General features: G+C 40.0%; 2 protein-coding genes across 3 annotated transcripts in view; one reads left to right on the top strand and one right to left on the bottom strand.

Annotated features, from left to right (window-relative positions):
- Positions 1–18655, bottom strand: part of COL4A3 (collagen type IV alpha 3 chain) — a 179239-nt gene extending 160584 nt beyond the window's left edge. The window contains exon 1 of the mRNA XM_074191247.1: positions 18326–18655. Within this exon, the coding sequence (XP_074047348.1) occupies positions 18326–18409 (84 nt within the window). The 5' untranslated portion in view covers positions 18410–18655. The remainder of the gene's footprint in view (positions 1–18325) is intronic.
- COL4A4 (collagen type IV alpha 4 chain) overlaps positions 18491–19237 on the top strand; it is a 150182-nt gene continuing 149435 nt past the window's right edge. For both annotated transcript variants that reach the window (XM_074191244.1, XM_074191246.1), the window contains exon 1: positions 18491–19170. The gene's annotated coding sequence lies outside the window, so the exon portion shown is untranslated. The remainder of the gene's footprint in view (positions 19171–19237) is intronic.

Raw genomic sequence — 19237 nt, forward strand, 5'->3', positions numbered from 1 at the left:
GCTAATATTATTTCCATTTAACATAGTGAGGTAGACAACGTTTAAAGCTTTGTCCAGCTAATGAGTATCTGAGCAAGAATTTGAACTTGAATTCTTACAGAATCCAAGTCCAGGTCCAATACTCCATTCATTTCACCACTTAGATGATATCTAGTCCAGCCTCCTCATTTGTTGAAGTCTATCTACTTGCCTACATAGGCAAGAGTCTACTTGATTGCAGGCCCATCTTATTCAGCTTTATCTTTCCCATACAACTGAATTCAGTACTTTGAACATAACAATGTCAGTCAATAAATACTTCTGAAGTGCCTACTATGATTACAAGATGATTACAAGAACCCTGGATACAAAGAAAAACAAAAGATAGTTCTCAAGATGCTCACAGTCAGATAAGGGAGACAGCATGCAGACACTTACTAGCTGTGTGACCTTGGGCAAGTCATGTAACCCCAAATACTTCACATACCATCCCCAATCTTGATTCATATCTGGCCACTGGACCCAGATAGCTACTACTACCCTCACTGGGGATTTAACACAGCCCCCCCAACTCAAATCCAATTCACTTGCTTGTCACGGCATCACCCTCCCTGATGTAATGGTCTTTGAGAGCAAAGGACCAACCACAATCACTAAGAGGTAAACTTTTTGTTTGGGACATTGATAAACACTTCCCCATCCAGGATATGGGCCATGTCCTTTGGGGATTTGCTGAGAGGATCAAGGATGGCTTCTGATTGGGTTTCCGAGACAGAGGCTGTATCCAAGATGATTGCCTAGAGTTTAGGGGTGAATGGATTCTAGATCAAGGAGTCACCCCTCTTTACTAGCCTATAAAAGAGATTCCTAAATTCCCTTAGCTTTGTACTTTTTCTTTTATTTTTTTTAACCTCGTTTAGAAATCAGACTGGAGTAGTTTGGGAATGTGTATAGAAGGGCTTATGTTGGCAAGCATCCATTTCCCCCAATCCCCAAGGAAATTTCTTCTAATAAACTGACCTGAAAAGAAAGTTCTTGATAGTGGACATTCTTGGCAATGATAGATTTTCTACTAACTCACAATGGCAACAACATACATATTGTGGGCCTATGACCAAAGAGGGGAGTTCATGGATGATATTTCTGAACTGTATTCTCCTATACAGAAAGGGTAGAGAATTTGATTTCCTAGGCTGCACCATTCCAAAATCTGGCCTTCAGTCAATGAAGGGAAATTTCTTGGAGCAGTCTTAGCTTTGAAACTTATCTTAAGAATAATACTGGTTTCAGAAGTTTAGGGAGTGACCTTCTAAAAAGAGAAGGGAATTTCCTGAGCAGTTTGCCTCTTGAAGAAATGAGAGTTCTCACCCTTCTGAGGATCCCATCTAGTCCCTTCATCTAAACAAGCTAGAAATGTTAAAAATCAAAGCCCAGGAGGACCAAAGGATCTGGACTTTACTATTCTACCCTCACCTCCTTATCCTGAATTAGTTGGACCCATATGAGATTATTATCCCAAGAACTGTAAAAAAGTGTTTTACAAATCTTAAATCACTATAAAAATATTAAATATTATTGCTATTATTATAGAGATTCTTTGTTACATGGCTTGCTTATAAACTATTATATAATCCAGGTATACCACAGATCACATTAGATCCTTTAAAATAGCAGTGTCAGTCTCAAATAGAAATAGATACCTGCCAGGTACATACTCATTTAGAAAACCAAAAATTAACTTTTACCTATACTGGATTTGATTTTTATTTATTTTGTTAAACTTTTCCTAATTGCATTTTAATCTGGTTCAGTACAAGTGAGGCAGTTTGCCACATTGCTTTAAAGTATAAGAACTATGTGTTGAAGGGCTAACATAAGGCAGGTATTTTGTGAACCCCACAGTGAGAGAATTTTTTTGAGTGCAGGGTGGCAAGGCAATGTGGTTAAGTGATTTGCCCAAGGTCACAGAGCTAGTAGGTATCACTTGTCTGAGATAAGATTTGAACTCAAGTCTTCCTGACTCCAGGGCCAATCCTTTAGTCACTGGACCACTTAGCTGTCCCTACAATGAAAGTTTTTTTAAAACCAGTTTGACTATCCTTTCATTCCACTTCCCTCCGGAAAGGTCTGAAAGAGCAGGATTTTATTTCTGATCTGGAAATATCCCCATCAAAAATGATGAATGCTCCCTTGACTACCATGGCAAGCTGCTTTTGGTGATTACTGTAGGGTAAATAAAAATTTAAAAATGGTCCCTTTGCACTGCCCACTGGACCACACATTAGTAGGACCTCCCCTTTGAGTCAGATTCTTGAATGGTATCTGGGATGGTCTACCCTGTTTCTCTTGTGACCGATAGTATGGCAGGAGGACAGCTATCTTGGGTCAGACACACAGAACAAACTGAACCAGAAAGTTACTAACTAGTCCGTGAAGAAACCGAACCTGTGAACTTCTATTTCATTAAAGCCACACCATAAATAACTGGGTTCACTGTTATGGATTATATAATAAAACATCACAAACCACCCACCTGCAGTTTAATAAATAACCAATCCTACATTACACATGGTCAAAAGGTTATTTTTGCAATTTGGTTGATAGACTTCATTTAAAAAAAACTACCTTAATATCAACAGTCTAGGCAAAATTAGGGCTAAGAATTCATAGACTGGGAAGGATAAAGGAAGGAATAAATAGGTTAAATTTATAACTCTAACTTTGACCAAAACAACTAATTATTATTTTCTTTGATATATTTGGGGGGCAACCTTTTCTCTAAACCAGCCAATGAATTTTTTTTGTAGGTTTTTTTTTTTTTGCAGGGCAAATGGGGTTAAGTGGCTTGCCCAAGGCCACACAGCTAGGTAATTATTAAGTGTCTGAGGTCGGATTTGAACTCAGGTACTCCATCAGGAGTACCAGGGCCGGTGCTCTATCCACTGCGCCACCTAGCTGCCCTAGCCACTGAATTTTTAGTTCTGATTTTGTATAATAATCTCATTTGACACTAGACAAAGAGGTGAACTGTTAAAAAAAAAATAAAATAGATTAGCTTTACCTGATTCCAGGTATGAAGTTTAATGACTCTCAGGATTTGATTTTGCATTTAAGATTAATACCATTTATCATATTTCAGGAGAAAAAAGCATTTAAGAAATTATTATTAATGTGAGAACAAAACATGCCCATTGAGATAAAAATATCAATAAGCCAGACAAAGATTATCTAGTCAGATAGTTATCACACAGGTTCTTTTCTTTTCTTTTCTTTTCTCTTCTTTTCTTTTCTCTTCTCTTCTCTTCTTTTCTTTTCTTTTCTTTTCTTTTCTTTTCTTTTCTTTTCTTTTCTTTTCTTTTCTTTTCTTTTCTTTTCTTTTCTTTTCTTTTCTTTTCTTTTCTTTTCTCTTCTCTTCTCTTCTCTTCTCTTCTCTTCTCTTCTCTTCTCTTCTTTCTTTTCTTTTCTTTTCTTTTCTTTTCTTTTCTTTTCTTTTCTTTTCTTTTCTTTTCTTTTCTTTTCTTTTCTTTTCTTTTCTTTTCTTTTCTCTTCTTTTCATAAGACATATGGGGTTAAGTGAATTGCCCAAGGTCATACAGCTAAGTACATATTAAGTGTTTGAGATCCGATTTGACTCAGGTCCTCCTGATTCCAAGGCCAGTACTTTATCCACCATGTCACCTAGTTGCCCCTACACTATCCAAAAGACATGAGTCAGCAATGGATTGGATTAAAACTGGTCAGCTAGGCAAGAGTCAGAGAGTGCAGTTAGATTTTCCAATTATTATTCTTTGTCATATTTGTTGGGAAGATTCAACCCTTCAACAATCAACTTTTCTTTTGTGTTCTACCCATTCTGATCTTGACTCAATTCAACATGACTGAAGTTTTGCATTCAGCGTAGAATCATTAGGTATTAGAGTTGGATGGGATCCTAGAACTCATTTGAAAGGGCTTCTGATTCTATTCTAGTTTGAACAATGAAAAAAAGATTAGGAATCAAATTGATTTGCTTTTGAAACAAAACTTTTGGCCTCCCATCTCCTGACTTCAGTCAAGTCAGCTTCCTAATTGGCTCCATAATATGCTTCACTTACTCTCACCGAGCCTTGCCATATCATGGTTCTGACTCTGGCTACTCTTAGTTAACAAGCTTCCTTCCTGCTTGGGGCCTCTGCTAAGGAATCAGGTCTGGGTGTTGCTGATGTGATGTTACTGAATTTTTGACCTCCTGGTCTGGTCCATACTGGTTCCCAATAGCCTGTTTAAGCTTCGATTTTTTTTTTAATCTTGCCTTGATCTCTGATACCTATTTCCTTCTATCCTTTGAAAAACACATTTTATTTTAAATACAAAAAGACATCATTGTTATATAATATTCTTATTTATTAGAATGTGAGTTTTGTTTCATCAAATGCTCGATGTGATATTTATTATGATTTTCATTAGTGTGGACACTCTCCCCTGGGGCAGATGGCAACCCATGCATCTTATTCAATTCTTGTTTATTTCCTTAAATAAATTCTCTATAAAGGATCTCTCAATCAATCAATAAACATTTATTAAGCTCCTCCTATGTTTTAGGTACTTTTGTAAGTACTAAGGATACAAAAAGTGGGGCAAAACCAGTTCCTGCCTCTTGGTATCCTGAAACCTTTGAGGCCGTAACTATTTCCTTGCCAATAGGACTTGAATACAAGAAATCTCTGTGGAAAGTTTAGAGGTTGGTTGAAAAATGTTTTAGGTTACACAGTGGATAGAGCATCAGCCTGGACAGCAGGACCTGAGTTCAAATTCTACCTCAGACAATTAATAATTATATATATATGTGAAATGATATATAATTGGCTGATTAATTGAAAAAGAAAAGAGAGTAACTACTACCTAGTAGTTGAGGAAAGGTGGTAGGTGGTGTTGCAGAGAACAGAGAGGTGAGATTGCCTCATAGGATCTACTAATACTAAATAAATATTCAAATACACCTTTAGAGCCCCTGATCTGTGATCATTCTAGGGTTTAGATAAAGACTAGACTCAATCAAGCTATTGCTAGCCCAGAGGCATGTTGGACTTCATAATAGGACTACTTAAGGCTACGGGAGCAAGGATGTATTTACTGTCAGATCAGATAATGATAAAAGGCAGAGTGATTTAGAAACCCAACCCTGGAGTCACATAAGACTTGGGTTCCCATCCTGTCTCTGATATATATATATATATATATATATATATATATATATACATATATATATATATACTGCCTATGTAAAAATGGGCACGTTGCTTCCTTTCCCAGGGTGTTGGACAACTGCAGAGAAGGTGTTCATATTTGAAGAGAGTTCTTCTCTGGGTGCATCCAACACCATGAAATCTCAAATCCAGTTTAAAAAAAAGGTATTTAGACACCAATTGTTCACACGAATTATATAGCAGGAAGTAGACTTAAGACACTCATATAGGATGATATAGGGCACAGGCATTCAACCTTTTTAGTTAGTCTGGGTCGCATCACACCCCAAAATCTTGTCATATAGAATTTATTATTTATTTATGTAACCCAAATTACCAATTAGTATATTAATAAAATAACAATAAATTATAATAATAAAAAATGTGGGGCAGCTAGGAGGTGCAGTGACTAGAGCACAGGCCTTGGAGTTAGGAGATCCTGGATTCAAATTTGGCCTCAGACACTAAATTACCTAGCTGTGTAACCTTGGGCAAAAACTTAAAAATGATAATAATAAAAAATGTGTATAATAATGACACATTTATATTTTAAGCAAAAAATAAGAACAAGCCATTTTCAATATAAACACTGAGCATGCATTCACCTGGTCCTTCATTTCCTTGCTATGTGACACAAATGGGCAGTTGGACACACCTGACATAGGGACTGAGTAGGTGGGTGTTAACTAGTTTCAGTAGAAGTAAGTGGTGAATAGGATGCAGTTCTACTAATAAACTCCAGTGATTTCCTATTACCTTTAGGATCAAATAGCAACTCCTCTGACATTTAAAGCCCTGGACTCCAGCTCACCCTCCCGGGGTTTATTATATTTTGCTTCCATTCACATTTGTTCAGCCGAAATGATCTCCTTGCTGTTCCTCACTCACAACATTCCATTTCTTGCCTCCATCTTCACACAGATCATCCTCCTCGACCCCTTCTGCCATACCTGAAATGAATTCCCTGCTCACTTTTGCTTCTCAGAACCCACTACCTTGAAAACCATTTTTTAATTTAAAATGCTCACCCCCAAAACTGTAAGTGCCTCCTCAGTGAAATTCCTATTTACATTGAAGGTCTTCCTTCCTTCCTTCCTTCCTTCCTTCCTTCCTTCCTTCCTTCCTTCCTTCCTTCCTTCCTTCCTTCCTTCCTTCCTTTCTTTCTTTCTTTCTTTCTTCCTTCCTTCCTTCCTTTCTTTCTTTCTTTCTTTCTTTCTTTCTTTCTTTCTTTCTTTCTTTCTTTCTATGAGACAACAATGAATTTGGCCACATTAACTGATTGTTTCATTTGAATGCTTGGAGATCTTTGTAGGGCTATTAGTTGACAATTTAAATAGTGCTGTCACTCAGGAAATAGGGACACCCAAGGAGAGGGGGAGAGAGATAGGGGAGCAGTCCATGTATAGAGCAGCTAGAACACACATACTATTTAATGATTAAGTTCACCCTCTCCTGTGGGTACAGTTCCTGACTCCCTCAAACAATTAGTGTAGTAACATCAAAGAACAATGACCACAGATTGCCTTATAATAACAGTGACAAAATTGGAAATATTGAAAGAATTACCAAAGTCTCAGAGATACAGTGTGACCATATACTGAGGGGAAAATAGTTCTTCTGCTTCATGTAGAGTTGACACAAACCTTCAATGAATTTTTTTCAAAAGCAATGTCTGTGAAGGGTAATAAGACATAGTGCAATAAAATGCCATATATGTACCTTGTCTACCCCATTAGAATGCTTCACTTTTATCTTTATCTCCCTAGTGATTCATATAATTATTGGCACATAGTAGATGCCTAATAATGTCTGTTGGTTATAGGCCAACAAAGGATCAGTCCTATAATAAGAGGCATAATCTTGCCTCTAAGTAATAATACTTAGTAATAAGTAATAATCAGAGAAGGGCAGCTAGGTGGTGCAGTGGATAGAGCACTGGCCTTGAAATCAAGAGAATGGGAGCTCAAATCTGACCACAGAAGTCACCTAACCCTGCTTGCCTCACATCCAGGACCATCTGCAGTTGTCCTGATTCATGTCTGGCTACTGGACCCAGATGACTCTGGAGAAAAAAGTGAGGCTGGGGACTTAGCACAACACTCCCTCACTCAAATCCAATTCACTTGCTTGTCATGGATCACCTCCCTGATGTCATGGTCTTCTTCAAAAATGAAGGACAAACATGATCAGAGAATCATTAGGGAATGCCCTCTGGTCAAATGTTATTCACTTTGAAAGGGATGCATCCATTTGCACATTTATGACACTAGAACCACTCTCTCCCTTATCACCTTTAAACAGAGTCCCTTTCATCATTCCTTTTAGATGCAAGGGAAAAAGCATTTGGAGAGAATAGCATGCCAAAAAAATGGGTTTTTTTGGATTTTAATGAACTTTTTAGTGGAAGTTTTTGGCAAGTTGCTTCTTAAGTAAAGAGATAGGTGAAAGAATTTCAACAATATTTAGATGCTCTAGTCTCAGATAAGCAAGCTGATCATTTTTGCATGAGGACAAGGACAGGGGAGGAGGAGGATGTCCTTTCTGCTGACATTTTCAAATGGTGTTATTAGAAAATACCAGCAGCAAAGAATGTTCTGAATAATATTTTTGAAAAGAAGAAACTCCCTAATACATTCCAGGAAGTTGATATTATGTCACAATTAATGGAGGAATTAAATGAATAGAAAAACATCTCCACAAACATCGCTCTTGGACTCATGCTTGTCTTCGAATTCGGTACCTTTGCCCAAGAAGTCCCAGGTGTCTGGAACAATCTGTTTTTGATCTGTAAAAGTTCTAACTTACTTCCGAGTCCTGCTGAGGTACTGCTTTCCCAAATAAGACCCTTCCTGATCCTCTTGGTCAGTGATCTCTCTCTCTCTCTCTCTCTCTCTCTCTCTCTCTCTCTCTCTCTCTCTCTCTCTCTCTCTCTCACTGCCATTCTGCTTCTTTTTAATCTGTGTCTTTCTTCTTTGTCTTTGTCTGTTTCTCCCTTGACTCTCAGTCTCTCTCTCTGTATCTCTCTCTGTCTCTCTCTCTCTGTCTCTGGCTCTCTCTGTGTCTGTCTGTCTGTCTGTCTGTCTGTCTGTCTCTCTCTCTCCTTGTATGCCTCCTCAGGCTAAGTTTAGCCCAGGCAGAGCTTCATGAATGTTTGTAAAATTGAAAGGATCCCGGATATTTGTGCAGTACTTCACAGCTTTCAGATCACTCTCACCGAAACTCTTTTGAACCTCAAACCGTCCCTGGGAGTTCATGGTCCCATGATATTCCCCATTTTGTAGAAGAGATAATAGACTCAGAAAATGAGTGATCACCTAACAAGTAAGTAGGAAAATTTGGCTATTTTCTACTACTCCAATGTTATTTTTAAACTATAATATGCTGCTTCCATATGTAAAATAAAGGATTTGAACTATATGAACTATATGAGCTCTAAATGCCTACATTTTCTACATTATTTTCCACTTGCAGTCTAGATAAACCAATTCAGGCAGATCACAGGAGACATTCAGTTTAAATCAATACATATTAAGTTTCTACTATGTACAGATAGACTTAATGGATAATTCAAGCCCTGCCTTCATCTCATCCTGACTGTGGGACCCTGGGAAAGTCATTCAACCTCTTTAGAATACTATTCTAAACAACTCTGAAACTCCAAGTTATAGAAAAAGATGCCTATCAAGTAAAGGGAGCTTCCTCATCCTTATCCTCGAATTCCTCAGATGATTGAAATCACAGGTCTTTTCCCTATTTCAGTTCCTGCCTATAGGACACCACCTTAGCTACTGAATCCAATAAGACTTGGAGTTTATGGGGAAAAATATATTCCAGGCAACTATAACAAAAAACAAGATGATCAAAGCATAGAAAAGCAGGAGATATCATGGGAAAAACATAGTTCTTTGACATAGAAAGATCTGAGTTTGAAACAGAATTCTGCCCTTTTAAACTGTGAAATTTTAGAAAAGTGACTTTCCTTCTCAAGACTGTCTTCCCATTTATAATAGTTGTACTATTTTCCATATAGGGTTGTAGGGAGGATCAAATGTGATAATGTATGTAAAGTTCTTTTTTTAAAGATCCACCATAAAAACAACATCCAACATTTAATGAATCAACGTTTATTCAATCATTTATCAAATATTTATTGGGCATTTGTTTGTTTATTTTGCTAAGGTCTATTAGGACTCAAGGAAAAGCCAAAAAAAACCCTCCTTTTAAGGAATTTACTTTCTAATTAAAGGGGCAATATGTAAATAAATATAAGATACATATGGAATAGATGCAAGGTAGCTTTCTTGGTGAAAGCTCTAGTGATTGAGGGTCTGGGAAAGACCTCTTGCAGAAAGAAGATGGCATTTCATTTGGGTTTTAAAGTAAGTCAGGAATTCTAAGTGGGAAAGGTGAGGGTGTAGATAGAACATTCCAGGCATGGAGGGATAGGCAGGGTTACATAGATAAGGCAGAAAAACTGAGAGTATAATTCAGGTAATTTCACAAACTATATGAGCCATCAACTGCAAAGTTGAATTATATATTTAAAACAACTTAATTAAATAATGACATGCAGTTATTATTGCATTAAGTATTCATTGATAATGGAAGTGTCATTGATAATGGAAGTGGTGAATGAAGCCCAAGAGAATTTTCACAATTTTCTCTAGACCCATATCTGCAGAGAGTTCACCTATTCTGATGCCACCATAGTTTCCATGGAAGGGTTCCCTTGGTCTTGAGGTAGCTACTCTACAGCAGCCTGAGATTAGGGTCAGTAGTGAGGATAATCTTCATCTTGGGAAGTAGCTAGGGAGAGACAATACTTGGGACAAAAGTTAACTAGTTTATTAAAGGCCCTGTAATGTTGGCTAAGTCACAATAATGCCTCATACTAACATTGTAGGCAATCTCTATTTTAAGGATGGGAACAAGAGTCAGTTCAGCCAAGTCTTCTATCAGTTAGACTAAATCAGGTACACTTTCACCATCGCATCATCATCATTATCATCGATGATAGAATTTACTTAGTATTTTATGGTTTGCAAAATACTTAACAAATATCTCATTTTATCCAATCATGGGAGGTAAGTGCTATTATTGTTATTTCTATTTTTTTAGATAGGGAAACTGAGGCAGATAATGTTTTATGTGACTTATTCAGGGTCACATAGTTAATAAGTCTCAGAATTTGAACTCAGGTCTTCCAGACTCCAGGTCCAATACTCTCTTTACTGTACCACTATATAATCAGTCATTAAGAAGCTATGTTGGACCTTAAGGTGGAAGCTTCAAAGGGGACTGAAGAAGCTATTCACATCTAATTATTTAAGGAAAGGCCCTTATATTCAATGGAACATACTACTAGTCACCTAGGTGGCTCAATGGATAGATTCGTTAACTTGGAGTCAGAAGGGCCTGAGTTCAAATATAGCCTTAGACATTTACTGGCTATATAATAGTAGACAAGTTACTTAACATCTATCTGAGTTTCTTCATCTATAAAATGGTGATGTTATTAGTTATTATGAAGGAAGATATACATAACACTTTGTAAACTTTAATATGTAATATAAAAACTATTATTATGATATAGACATGAATATATCTACATATATCTCTACAAATCTATCATCCATCTATCTATCCAATTATATATTTATCTTCATCTATCTACCAATATACTTATCTATATCTATCTCCTCTGTATTCATCTATCCATTCATCTGTCCATCCAATATCAATCTATCTATCTATCTATCTATCTATCTATCTATCTATCTATCTATCCATCTAAATAGCTATCCATCTAAATAGCTATCCATCTAAATAGCTATCCAAGTTGAGAAATGTAATAAGAGAATAATATGAAGTTACTGGAATATCTGGGGCAGAGGAAGGATAAGGGACAGTGGGAGAGACACAGAATGGGAGCTAAATGAAATGACATTCAAGAAAAACTTCAACTGCTTGGAAATTTTGCTTGAGGCTGGTCCATTTCTTTCCTCAAGTAATTGAATTTCACAAATATTTAATGTGTAAGATTAGATAATTTACATGACCCAGAAATCAGAGGAGAAGAGGTTGCTCTATGACAGTGGTTTTTAGGTTTGTGTGTGTTTGTGTCATGGACTAATATCCTTTGGCAGTCTGGTGATGACTATTGACCCTTTCTCAGAATGGAATTTTTAAGTGGATAAAATGAAATCCATAGTTTTACAAAAGAAAGTAATTTATTGAATTATCACAATTATTTTTTTGATTACCAAAATAGTCTTTAAAAACAACTTTATAGACTCCCAGCTCTAAGGTCTCCACACCCTAGCCATCACTGAATTTTTGTGAGCTTATTCCCCAGCTGTCATTCTACCTCCCTCCCATTTTCCTATTCTCCCATTCTCTTACCTTATCTGGAGTGATGAGGTGAAAAAGGAGAGGACTAAGCCAGTACTTATATAAGCACCAGGACCTGACCTTCTAATCCTATCTGGACACCTGGGGTAGCAAAACTCTCTTTTCCCCTCTACACCTTCCCTGGTCAACCTTAACTCCAGAGAAGTCAAATAGTACAATGTGTGCATAATGCTTTGCTAACCTTGAAAATACTATAGAACTGTCTCCTATTCTTATTGTTGTCGTCACCTCTATGGTAACCCAGGAAAAGTTTTACAGAGTCAAGTCCATGCTCAACTGGTCAAAGCACACAGAAGGTATGGGTGGGGATGCTCTGTTGGCAACTTTGCAGGAATTCTGTGGGTGGTCTAAAGTTGAGTACACTATGTTTCAGAAACACCACTAGACTCCTAGGGAATCTTAAGAACTGGAGAGGATCTTAGAGATTACCTAATTGAAACCCTATTCAAGGATGAATTCAGACTACAACTTCCCAGACAAGCAATTTTCCAGTCTCTGTTGGAATATAGCCACCTTGCTTTGAGAAATGTTAAGACTTCATGTTTTTATCTTTTTCACTACATAGAAAAGGACAAGTGTTATTATTCAGATGTCTTTTTAGTCTAGATACTTGAGTAGGTGTAAAGGAATGAAACAATTCTTTGCTTTTGAGTTGTCTGTAATGTTTTTCAGGCAGGGGAACAGATCTGAATTTGAACTGATTGTGATGGCAAGCAAATTCATCAAGCCTCAGTAGAGCACATTAAACATGAGATTTAAAAGAAACAAGGACATTTCATAGTATAACTGGAAATTAGAACAAATAGAGGTTAATAATTACAGAGTACCACTATCTTAAGGATAATCTTTAAACACAATTTTAAAGTCATAACTTCCTCCCCTCCTCCTGCATGCTACTCCATAGTGATTTACCTGAAATATAGTTTATTCCCTCTCCTTGACAGGACAATTTGACAGGGTCAAAAGCAGACTGGGTATGGCCCTGGCACATTTTTCCTGTATGTTTCTTGGCAGTGCCTTAGCTAAATTTTGGAATGTCAAGGCTAGATCATAACAGATGAGGGTGTCTATAGTTTTTTCCATATTGCCAAGAGGCTTTAATGAGGCCATCCCTGGAGCTAGGGGTATAGGGCTTGAATTCTACGTAACCAAAGTCTATTTGTGTTCAAAGCACCTGCATGATCATCCAACAGTCACCAGTCAACATTTATTGAGTGCCTTCTATATACAAATAAATAACAGGATCCAAAACAATGAATGGTTAGTTCATAAACAAAATTCTGAATGAGTCACATTAACATTCATGGGGTCTATCACTTTCCAGGGTTGTCTCAATGAAATTCCTAAGAACTCTGCTTACTTCAGAGATATAAACTGAATGTATCCAGATATCATCCCCAAATTCATCGCAATACTTATTTCTTTAAGGTGTTTTTAACTTTTCACTGACCTTGAATTCTCACAACTATGAGAGGTAGTTAAGATAGGTATTTGTTCCTGCACTTGACAAATAAAGCAACTGAGGCACAGAGAAGTGACTGTTTAACATTATACCTACAAATTATTCAACCTCATTTTCTTTCTTGAACTGTTGACTTTATTCAACTGTTTACTGGGTATCTCTACCTGCATACCACATAAGTACCTCAAACTCAACATGTACAAAACTAAACTTGTCAATTTTCCTGCTATAACAATTCCTCCTCTTAATGTACCTATTTCTATTAATGCACCATTATCCTAGTCACCTAAATATATTCATATAATCTTGGTTTCTTCCTTATCATCCACCCTCACATTCCCTCAGTTGCAATTTTTTAAAATTTATTTATTCTTATTTTGTTCAAATAATGTTTTTTATACATTACTAAAATATTCTTGTTTAAGAGTAAACAAAATACCCCCTCCCCCCAAAAAAATATAGACTCGCTTGAGAGATAAAGTAAAGGGGAGAGAAAAAAGTAAAATTAAAATTAAAAAAATAGTAGTAATTGTAAGAATGGCCAGGTGGCACAGTGGGCTGAGCACCAGCCCTGGAGCCAGGAGCACCGCAGCCCAAATCCGGCCCTATAGACCCAACAATCACCCTGTTGTGTGACATGCAAGCCACCCCAGCCCCACTGCCCTGCAAAAACCAAAAAAAAAAAGACCCAAAATAAAATAAAATAGTAATAATAGTAGGGGCGGCCAGGTGACAGCCAGAGCACTGGCCCTTGAGCCAGAAGCACCCGGGTCCGAATCCGACCTCAGATACCCAACGATCACCTCACTATGCGGTCCCAGGTAGGCCACCCATCCCCATTTGCCCTGCCCCCCCAAATAATAATAATAAAAAATGTGCTTTAGTCTGTGTTCCAACACCATCAATTCTGTCACAGGTGGATCACATTCTTTATGATAAGTCCATCACAAAAGTTACTGCCATATTTTTCCACCATTGCCATTGCTGAGCGCAACTCCCTCCTTTCATATTTCTCCACTACCATGTACTATATTTTCTCTCTCCTTTCACTCTGACTCTGCTGTAGGGTAGCTGAATGGCGCAGCAGACAGATCCCTGGTCCTGGGGCCAAGAAGCCCTGAGCCCCCATACCACCCCTTAGGCCCAGAATCCACCTGGCCCTATGGTCCTGGACAGGCCTTCCAATACCAGCCACTTGCAAGAAGTAAAAAAGAAAATGTGTTATATGTGACCACTCTCCCCCCATGGTCCATCCTCTCCTCCTTTATTCACATCCCCACCCCTTCCCCCTGCTCCCCCCTCCTTCTTACTCCAGATGTCTGTACCCCATTGAGTATATATATGCTGTTTCCTCTCCTAGCCACCTCTGATGAGAGCGAAGATTCCCTCATTCCCACTTGCCTCTCCCCTTCCATATCCATTGCAATAGCTCATTGTAATAAAGAAAAATCTTATTATATGAAATATCTTGGCCTATTCCCCCTCTCCTTTTTCTTTCTCCCATTACATTTCCCGTTTTTCTATTGACTCTATTTTTACACTATATTTATCTTCAAATTCAACTTTCTCCTGTGCTTCATCTATAAAAGCTCCTTCTACCTGCTCTGTTAATTGAGAAGGTTCATATGAGTATTATCAGTGTCATTTTTCTATACAGGAATTCATGCAGTTCATTATCATTAAGTCCCTCATATTTTCCCCTTCTCCTCCAGTCTCTATGCTTCACCCGAGTCCTGTATCTGAAGATCAAACCTTCTGTTCATCTCTGGCCATTCCAACAGGAACATTTGAAATTCCCCTGATTCATTGAAAGTCCATCTTTTTCCCTGGGAGAGGACATTTATTTTTGCTGGGTAATTGATTCTCGGTTGCATTCTAAGCTCTTCTGCCTTCTGATATATTATATTCTAAGTACTAAGAGCTTCCAATGTACTTGCTGTTAAGTCCTGTTGAGATTCTGACTGCAGCTCTGCGATATTTGAATTGTGTCTTTCTGGCTGCTTGTAATATTTTCTCTTTGACTTGGGAGTTTTGGAACTTGGCTGTAATATTCCTGGGGGTTGTTTTTTGTCTCTTTCTCGGGGAGATTGGTGGATTCTTTCCATTTCTATTTTGCCCTCTGTTTCTAGGATATCAGGGCAATTTTCATGTAGTAATACTTTGAAGATGATGTCAAGGCTCTTTTCCTGATCATGACTTTCAGTTATTTCAATAATTTTTAAATCATCTTTTCTAAATCTGTTTTCCATATCAGTTGTTTTTTCAATGAGATGTTTCACATTTGTTTCCTTTCTTTTGGTTTTGAAGTATTGAGTCCTGATTTCTCACAAATTCATCAATCTCCCTGAGTTTTATTCTTTGTCTGAAGGATTTGTTTTCCTCAGAGAGCTTTCTTATTTCTTTTTCCATCTGGCCAATTCTGCTTTTTAAAAACATTCTTCTCCTCAATAACTTTTTGAACTGTTTTATCCATTTGACTTAAGCTGGTTTTTAGCGTGCTATTTTCTTCAGCATTTTTTTGGATTTCCTTGACTAAGCTGCTGACTTCATTTTCATGTTTTTCTTGCATCTCTCTCATTTCTTTTCCCACTTTTTCTTCTATCTCCCTCATTTGATTTTCAAAGTCTTTTTTGAGCTCTGTCATAGCCTGAGCCCAATTTCTGTTTTTCTTGGAGTCTTTAGATGCAGAAGCTTGCTTCCTCATCTTCAGACTGAGTGTTTCGATCCTTCTTGGGCTTACAGGCAAAGTATTTCTCAATGGTGTTTCTCTTTTTACTCTTACTCATTTTCTTGGCCTGAGCCTGGTTTTGGGGTGCTTCCTGAGCTTTTGGAACACTCCCACAAGGATCTCAGTGTATGAGGCTCTCTCCTCCCTCTTGGTCTGTGAATGACCATAAGTGCCCCGCCCCGCCATGGGGCTGAGGTGAAGGGCGTCCCTGCTGTTCTATGAGGGGGCCTAGACTGTGATCAGGATCTGAATGTGGTCAGAATCCTAGCATCCTGTTCCAGGGACAGAGGACAGAGCCTGGCAGTCTCTCTCCACTCCCTCCCCTGGCTCAGTGCACTCATGCCCTGGGGGCTCCTGCTTACGGACTTCTACTTCCTGTTCATGAATCTGGCCATGCTGCTCACTGTGTGCCCTGAGGGCTGGGCTTCTTGTGCTTGCTCTGGCAGAGGTCCCCCACTGTCCCCCCAAGTTGTGCCCGGTGCTCCCCGGGGCATAGGTCAGGAAACTCCCCCACTGCTGTGAGCTGTGGCTCCCAGTGCCCTGGGGATGCCTCCAGGAGGCTGAAGTTCTTTCGCTCTGGGGGGGGGCACCCCTCTGGTGGGCCGTCCCTCCAACCCTGGGAAGCAGAGCCTTTCTGCTCTTTTCCAGGTTAGCTTGAGTAGAAGAACTGCCTCACTGGGTCCCTCTGTGGATTCTGTCTCTCGAAAATTTAGTTAAAGTTCTTAGTTTATAAGTTTTATGAGACAGCGCCTAAGAGATGATTCTCTCTTGTTGCCATCTTGGCTCTGCCCCTCCCCCCCCAACCAGTTGCAATTTTCAATGATTTCTACCTCTATCCCAGAAAAACCTGGGAACACTTATATGTGTTGATGCAAAGTGAAGGGAGCAGAACCAGAAGACCATTGAATATAGTAAAAGCAATAATGTAAGGATTATTAGCTGAGACAAACTTAGCTATTCTGATCAATACATTGATCCAAGATAAATCCCAAGGACTCATTATAAAAAATGTTACCCACCCACAAAGAGAGAAATGATGGACTCTGAGTGCCAATTGGAGAATATTTTCTTTCATTTTCTTTATTTTTCTTGCTTTATTTTTGTAACATGGCTACTATGGAAATATGTTTTGTATGACTTCATATGTATAATGAGTACCTTATTTCTTGCCTTCTTAATGAAAGGAAGATGAATCTGAGGAACGGAGAGAATTTGGAACAGGAAGTAAATATTAAAAATATGTATAATAGCTATCAAATCTATATTCATCACCTCATCTCAACTCACTTGCTACCACCTAAGTTCAGAACTTCAAAGACAGATAGACAAATGGAAGAAACATTATTAAGTGCTTATTATATGGCAGGAAATGAGGCTCTCTATAATCAGCTTCTTATACCCCTTCACTCTTATTTTCCAGTTCTTTCTTTTAGAGGCCATGTTACAATCAGCCTTGACTACTAACTGACCCCGTCTCAGTGCATTCATGAAGACTGTTGCTCATGTCTGAAAGGTACATGTCCTAATTCCTTATTTATAATTTCTAGGGTCCCCCCCCCCCGTTTTTCTTCTGGTGAGCTCAGAAAGACATCCATTAAACCTCAGCTGGAAGAGTTCTCTCACCCTTCTCAAATTTTCCTCTCACCTTGCCTGAATCTGATGCAGTGTTGCTACAATATGTGATTCTAGGACTTGAAATCAGAATTGAATTTTTATTTCTACCTTCAGTTGACTAGTTGGTGAACATGGACAAGAAGCCTCATCACGTCTTTAGACCTCAGTTTCTTCATCTGTAAAAGGAGGCTACCCTATCACGCATCTCAGAGGGCGGTAGTGAGAAAAGCACTTTGTAAAAATTGAAATGCTTTGCCCCGCTCACATTTGACTCCGTTTTGCATACTTGTGCATGTGTCCTGTCCTTCTGATTAGCTTGTAAACTTCATGAGGGCGAGGACTGTCATTTTTCCGTCTCGGTTAAGTACCTGGCCCATTGAAAGGATTGCACAAGTGTTTGTGGAAAATGGATTCCTTGCAGAACTGGGACCCGAAGTCAGGCTGACTCCCAACTCTGAGCCAACTTACACTCAATTCAGTACTGGAGCTTTTCGAAACAACTTTATTTTTGATCCACACAAGTACTTTCTTTTTACAAATGAATTTGAGAAAACCGACCTTTTTATTTCTATATAGGGAAGAGGAACTTCCCCACCAGATTTATTTACAGCATTGTTGGCTTCTTTATAAATCCTCGGTCCTCTGACCAGGTAACACATAACGTCTTACTTACACGACCAGCGGTCTTCTGCTTCCATCACCCACCCCACGACCCTAGGCTGGACAGCTCCATTCCCACACAGGAGCAGCCACCCGCAGGACCTGCAGTCCTCCCCCCAGTCCAATCTAGCTGATACCGGGCGCATCCAACTGGGTTGATGCCCTTGGAAGGGAGCCAGAAGGGCTCGGGGAGGCGATGGGGATGGGGTGGGGGTGGGGAGGGTAACTATGCAGCCCCTGACTCACCTTGCCCACAGTGGGAGCCGCCACAAGGAGCAGCAGCAACAGGAGCCTAGTCAGCAGCAACACTGGCAGCACCCCAGGGCCCATGGCTGAGCGCCCCAGGACCGCGGACCCTCTCGCCGCTTCTCAGGCTCCGCTCCCCATCCCTTCACACCCCGCCCTGGCTCTTCACTCACTTTGGGGGATCTCGGGCTGGAGACGTCGGGCTGATGGTGCAGGGCGGGGACTGAGCGCTCCCTCTCCCCCTCAGACAGAGACCCAACCCCGCAGACCAGTCCTCTCCCCACCTCCTGGATTCCTACAGAGGCCTTGGGCACCCTCCCTGGGTGGGAAGAAGCGCAGCACAGGTCCCGCCCTCAGCCTTTCCCGGGGCTCTCCCCCTACCCGGGATGGGTGGGCAGCCCTGCCCTGCCCTGCCCTGCCCTGCCCTCCAGGGGACCACAAGGGAGCAGAATTCGGGCAGGTGCTAACGGCCCAGGGAAGGTCATGGTCCCCTGGTTCTGGGCAGCCCAAACTCCGAGGCTCCCACCCTCTGGGCAGGGGTGGGGGCCGTTTTAGGGGAGGAGGTGGCTGCGGCGGTTGGGGTGGAGGGAGTGGTCACCGGGATCCCGGGCGCATTGACCCTTTGCGAGTTGGTGCTCCGTTTGGGCTTTCTCATCTTTTCAGCTCCCCTGATCCCCCCCAGCCCCGGTGAAGGGAACTTGTCGCGAACGGATTTTGAGGGGATCAGGAAATCCACACCCAGTTTAGGGGCGAAGTGGTGGTAGAAGCTATGCGCAGGATCCCTGAGGCTGTGGCAGCGGAAGCGGCAGGGCAGCTCCGGGAGCAGCGGGCAGCACCAGCTGGAGGTACGAGCTGGGGCTTTCCCAGCCAGGGAGATGCCAGGCCTCTTGGCAAGCTCCAGGGTTTGGGGGC

Source organism: Macrotis lagotis, chromosome 6 (assembly GCF_037893015.1).
Source record: "Macrotis lagotis isolate mMagLag1 chromosome 6, bilby.v1.9.chrom.fasta, whole genome shotgun sequence".
NCBI classification, from domain to species: Eukaryota; Metazoa; Chordata; class Mammalia; order Peramelemorphia; family Peramelidae; genus Macrotis; species Macrotis lagotis.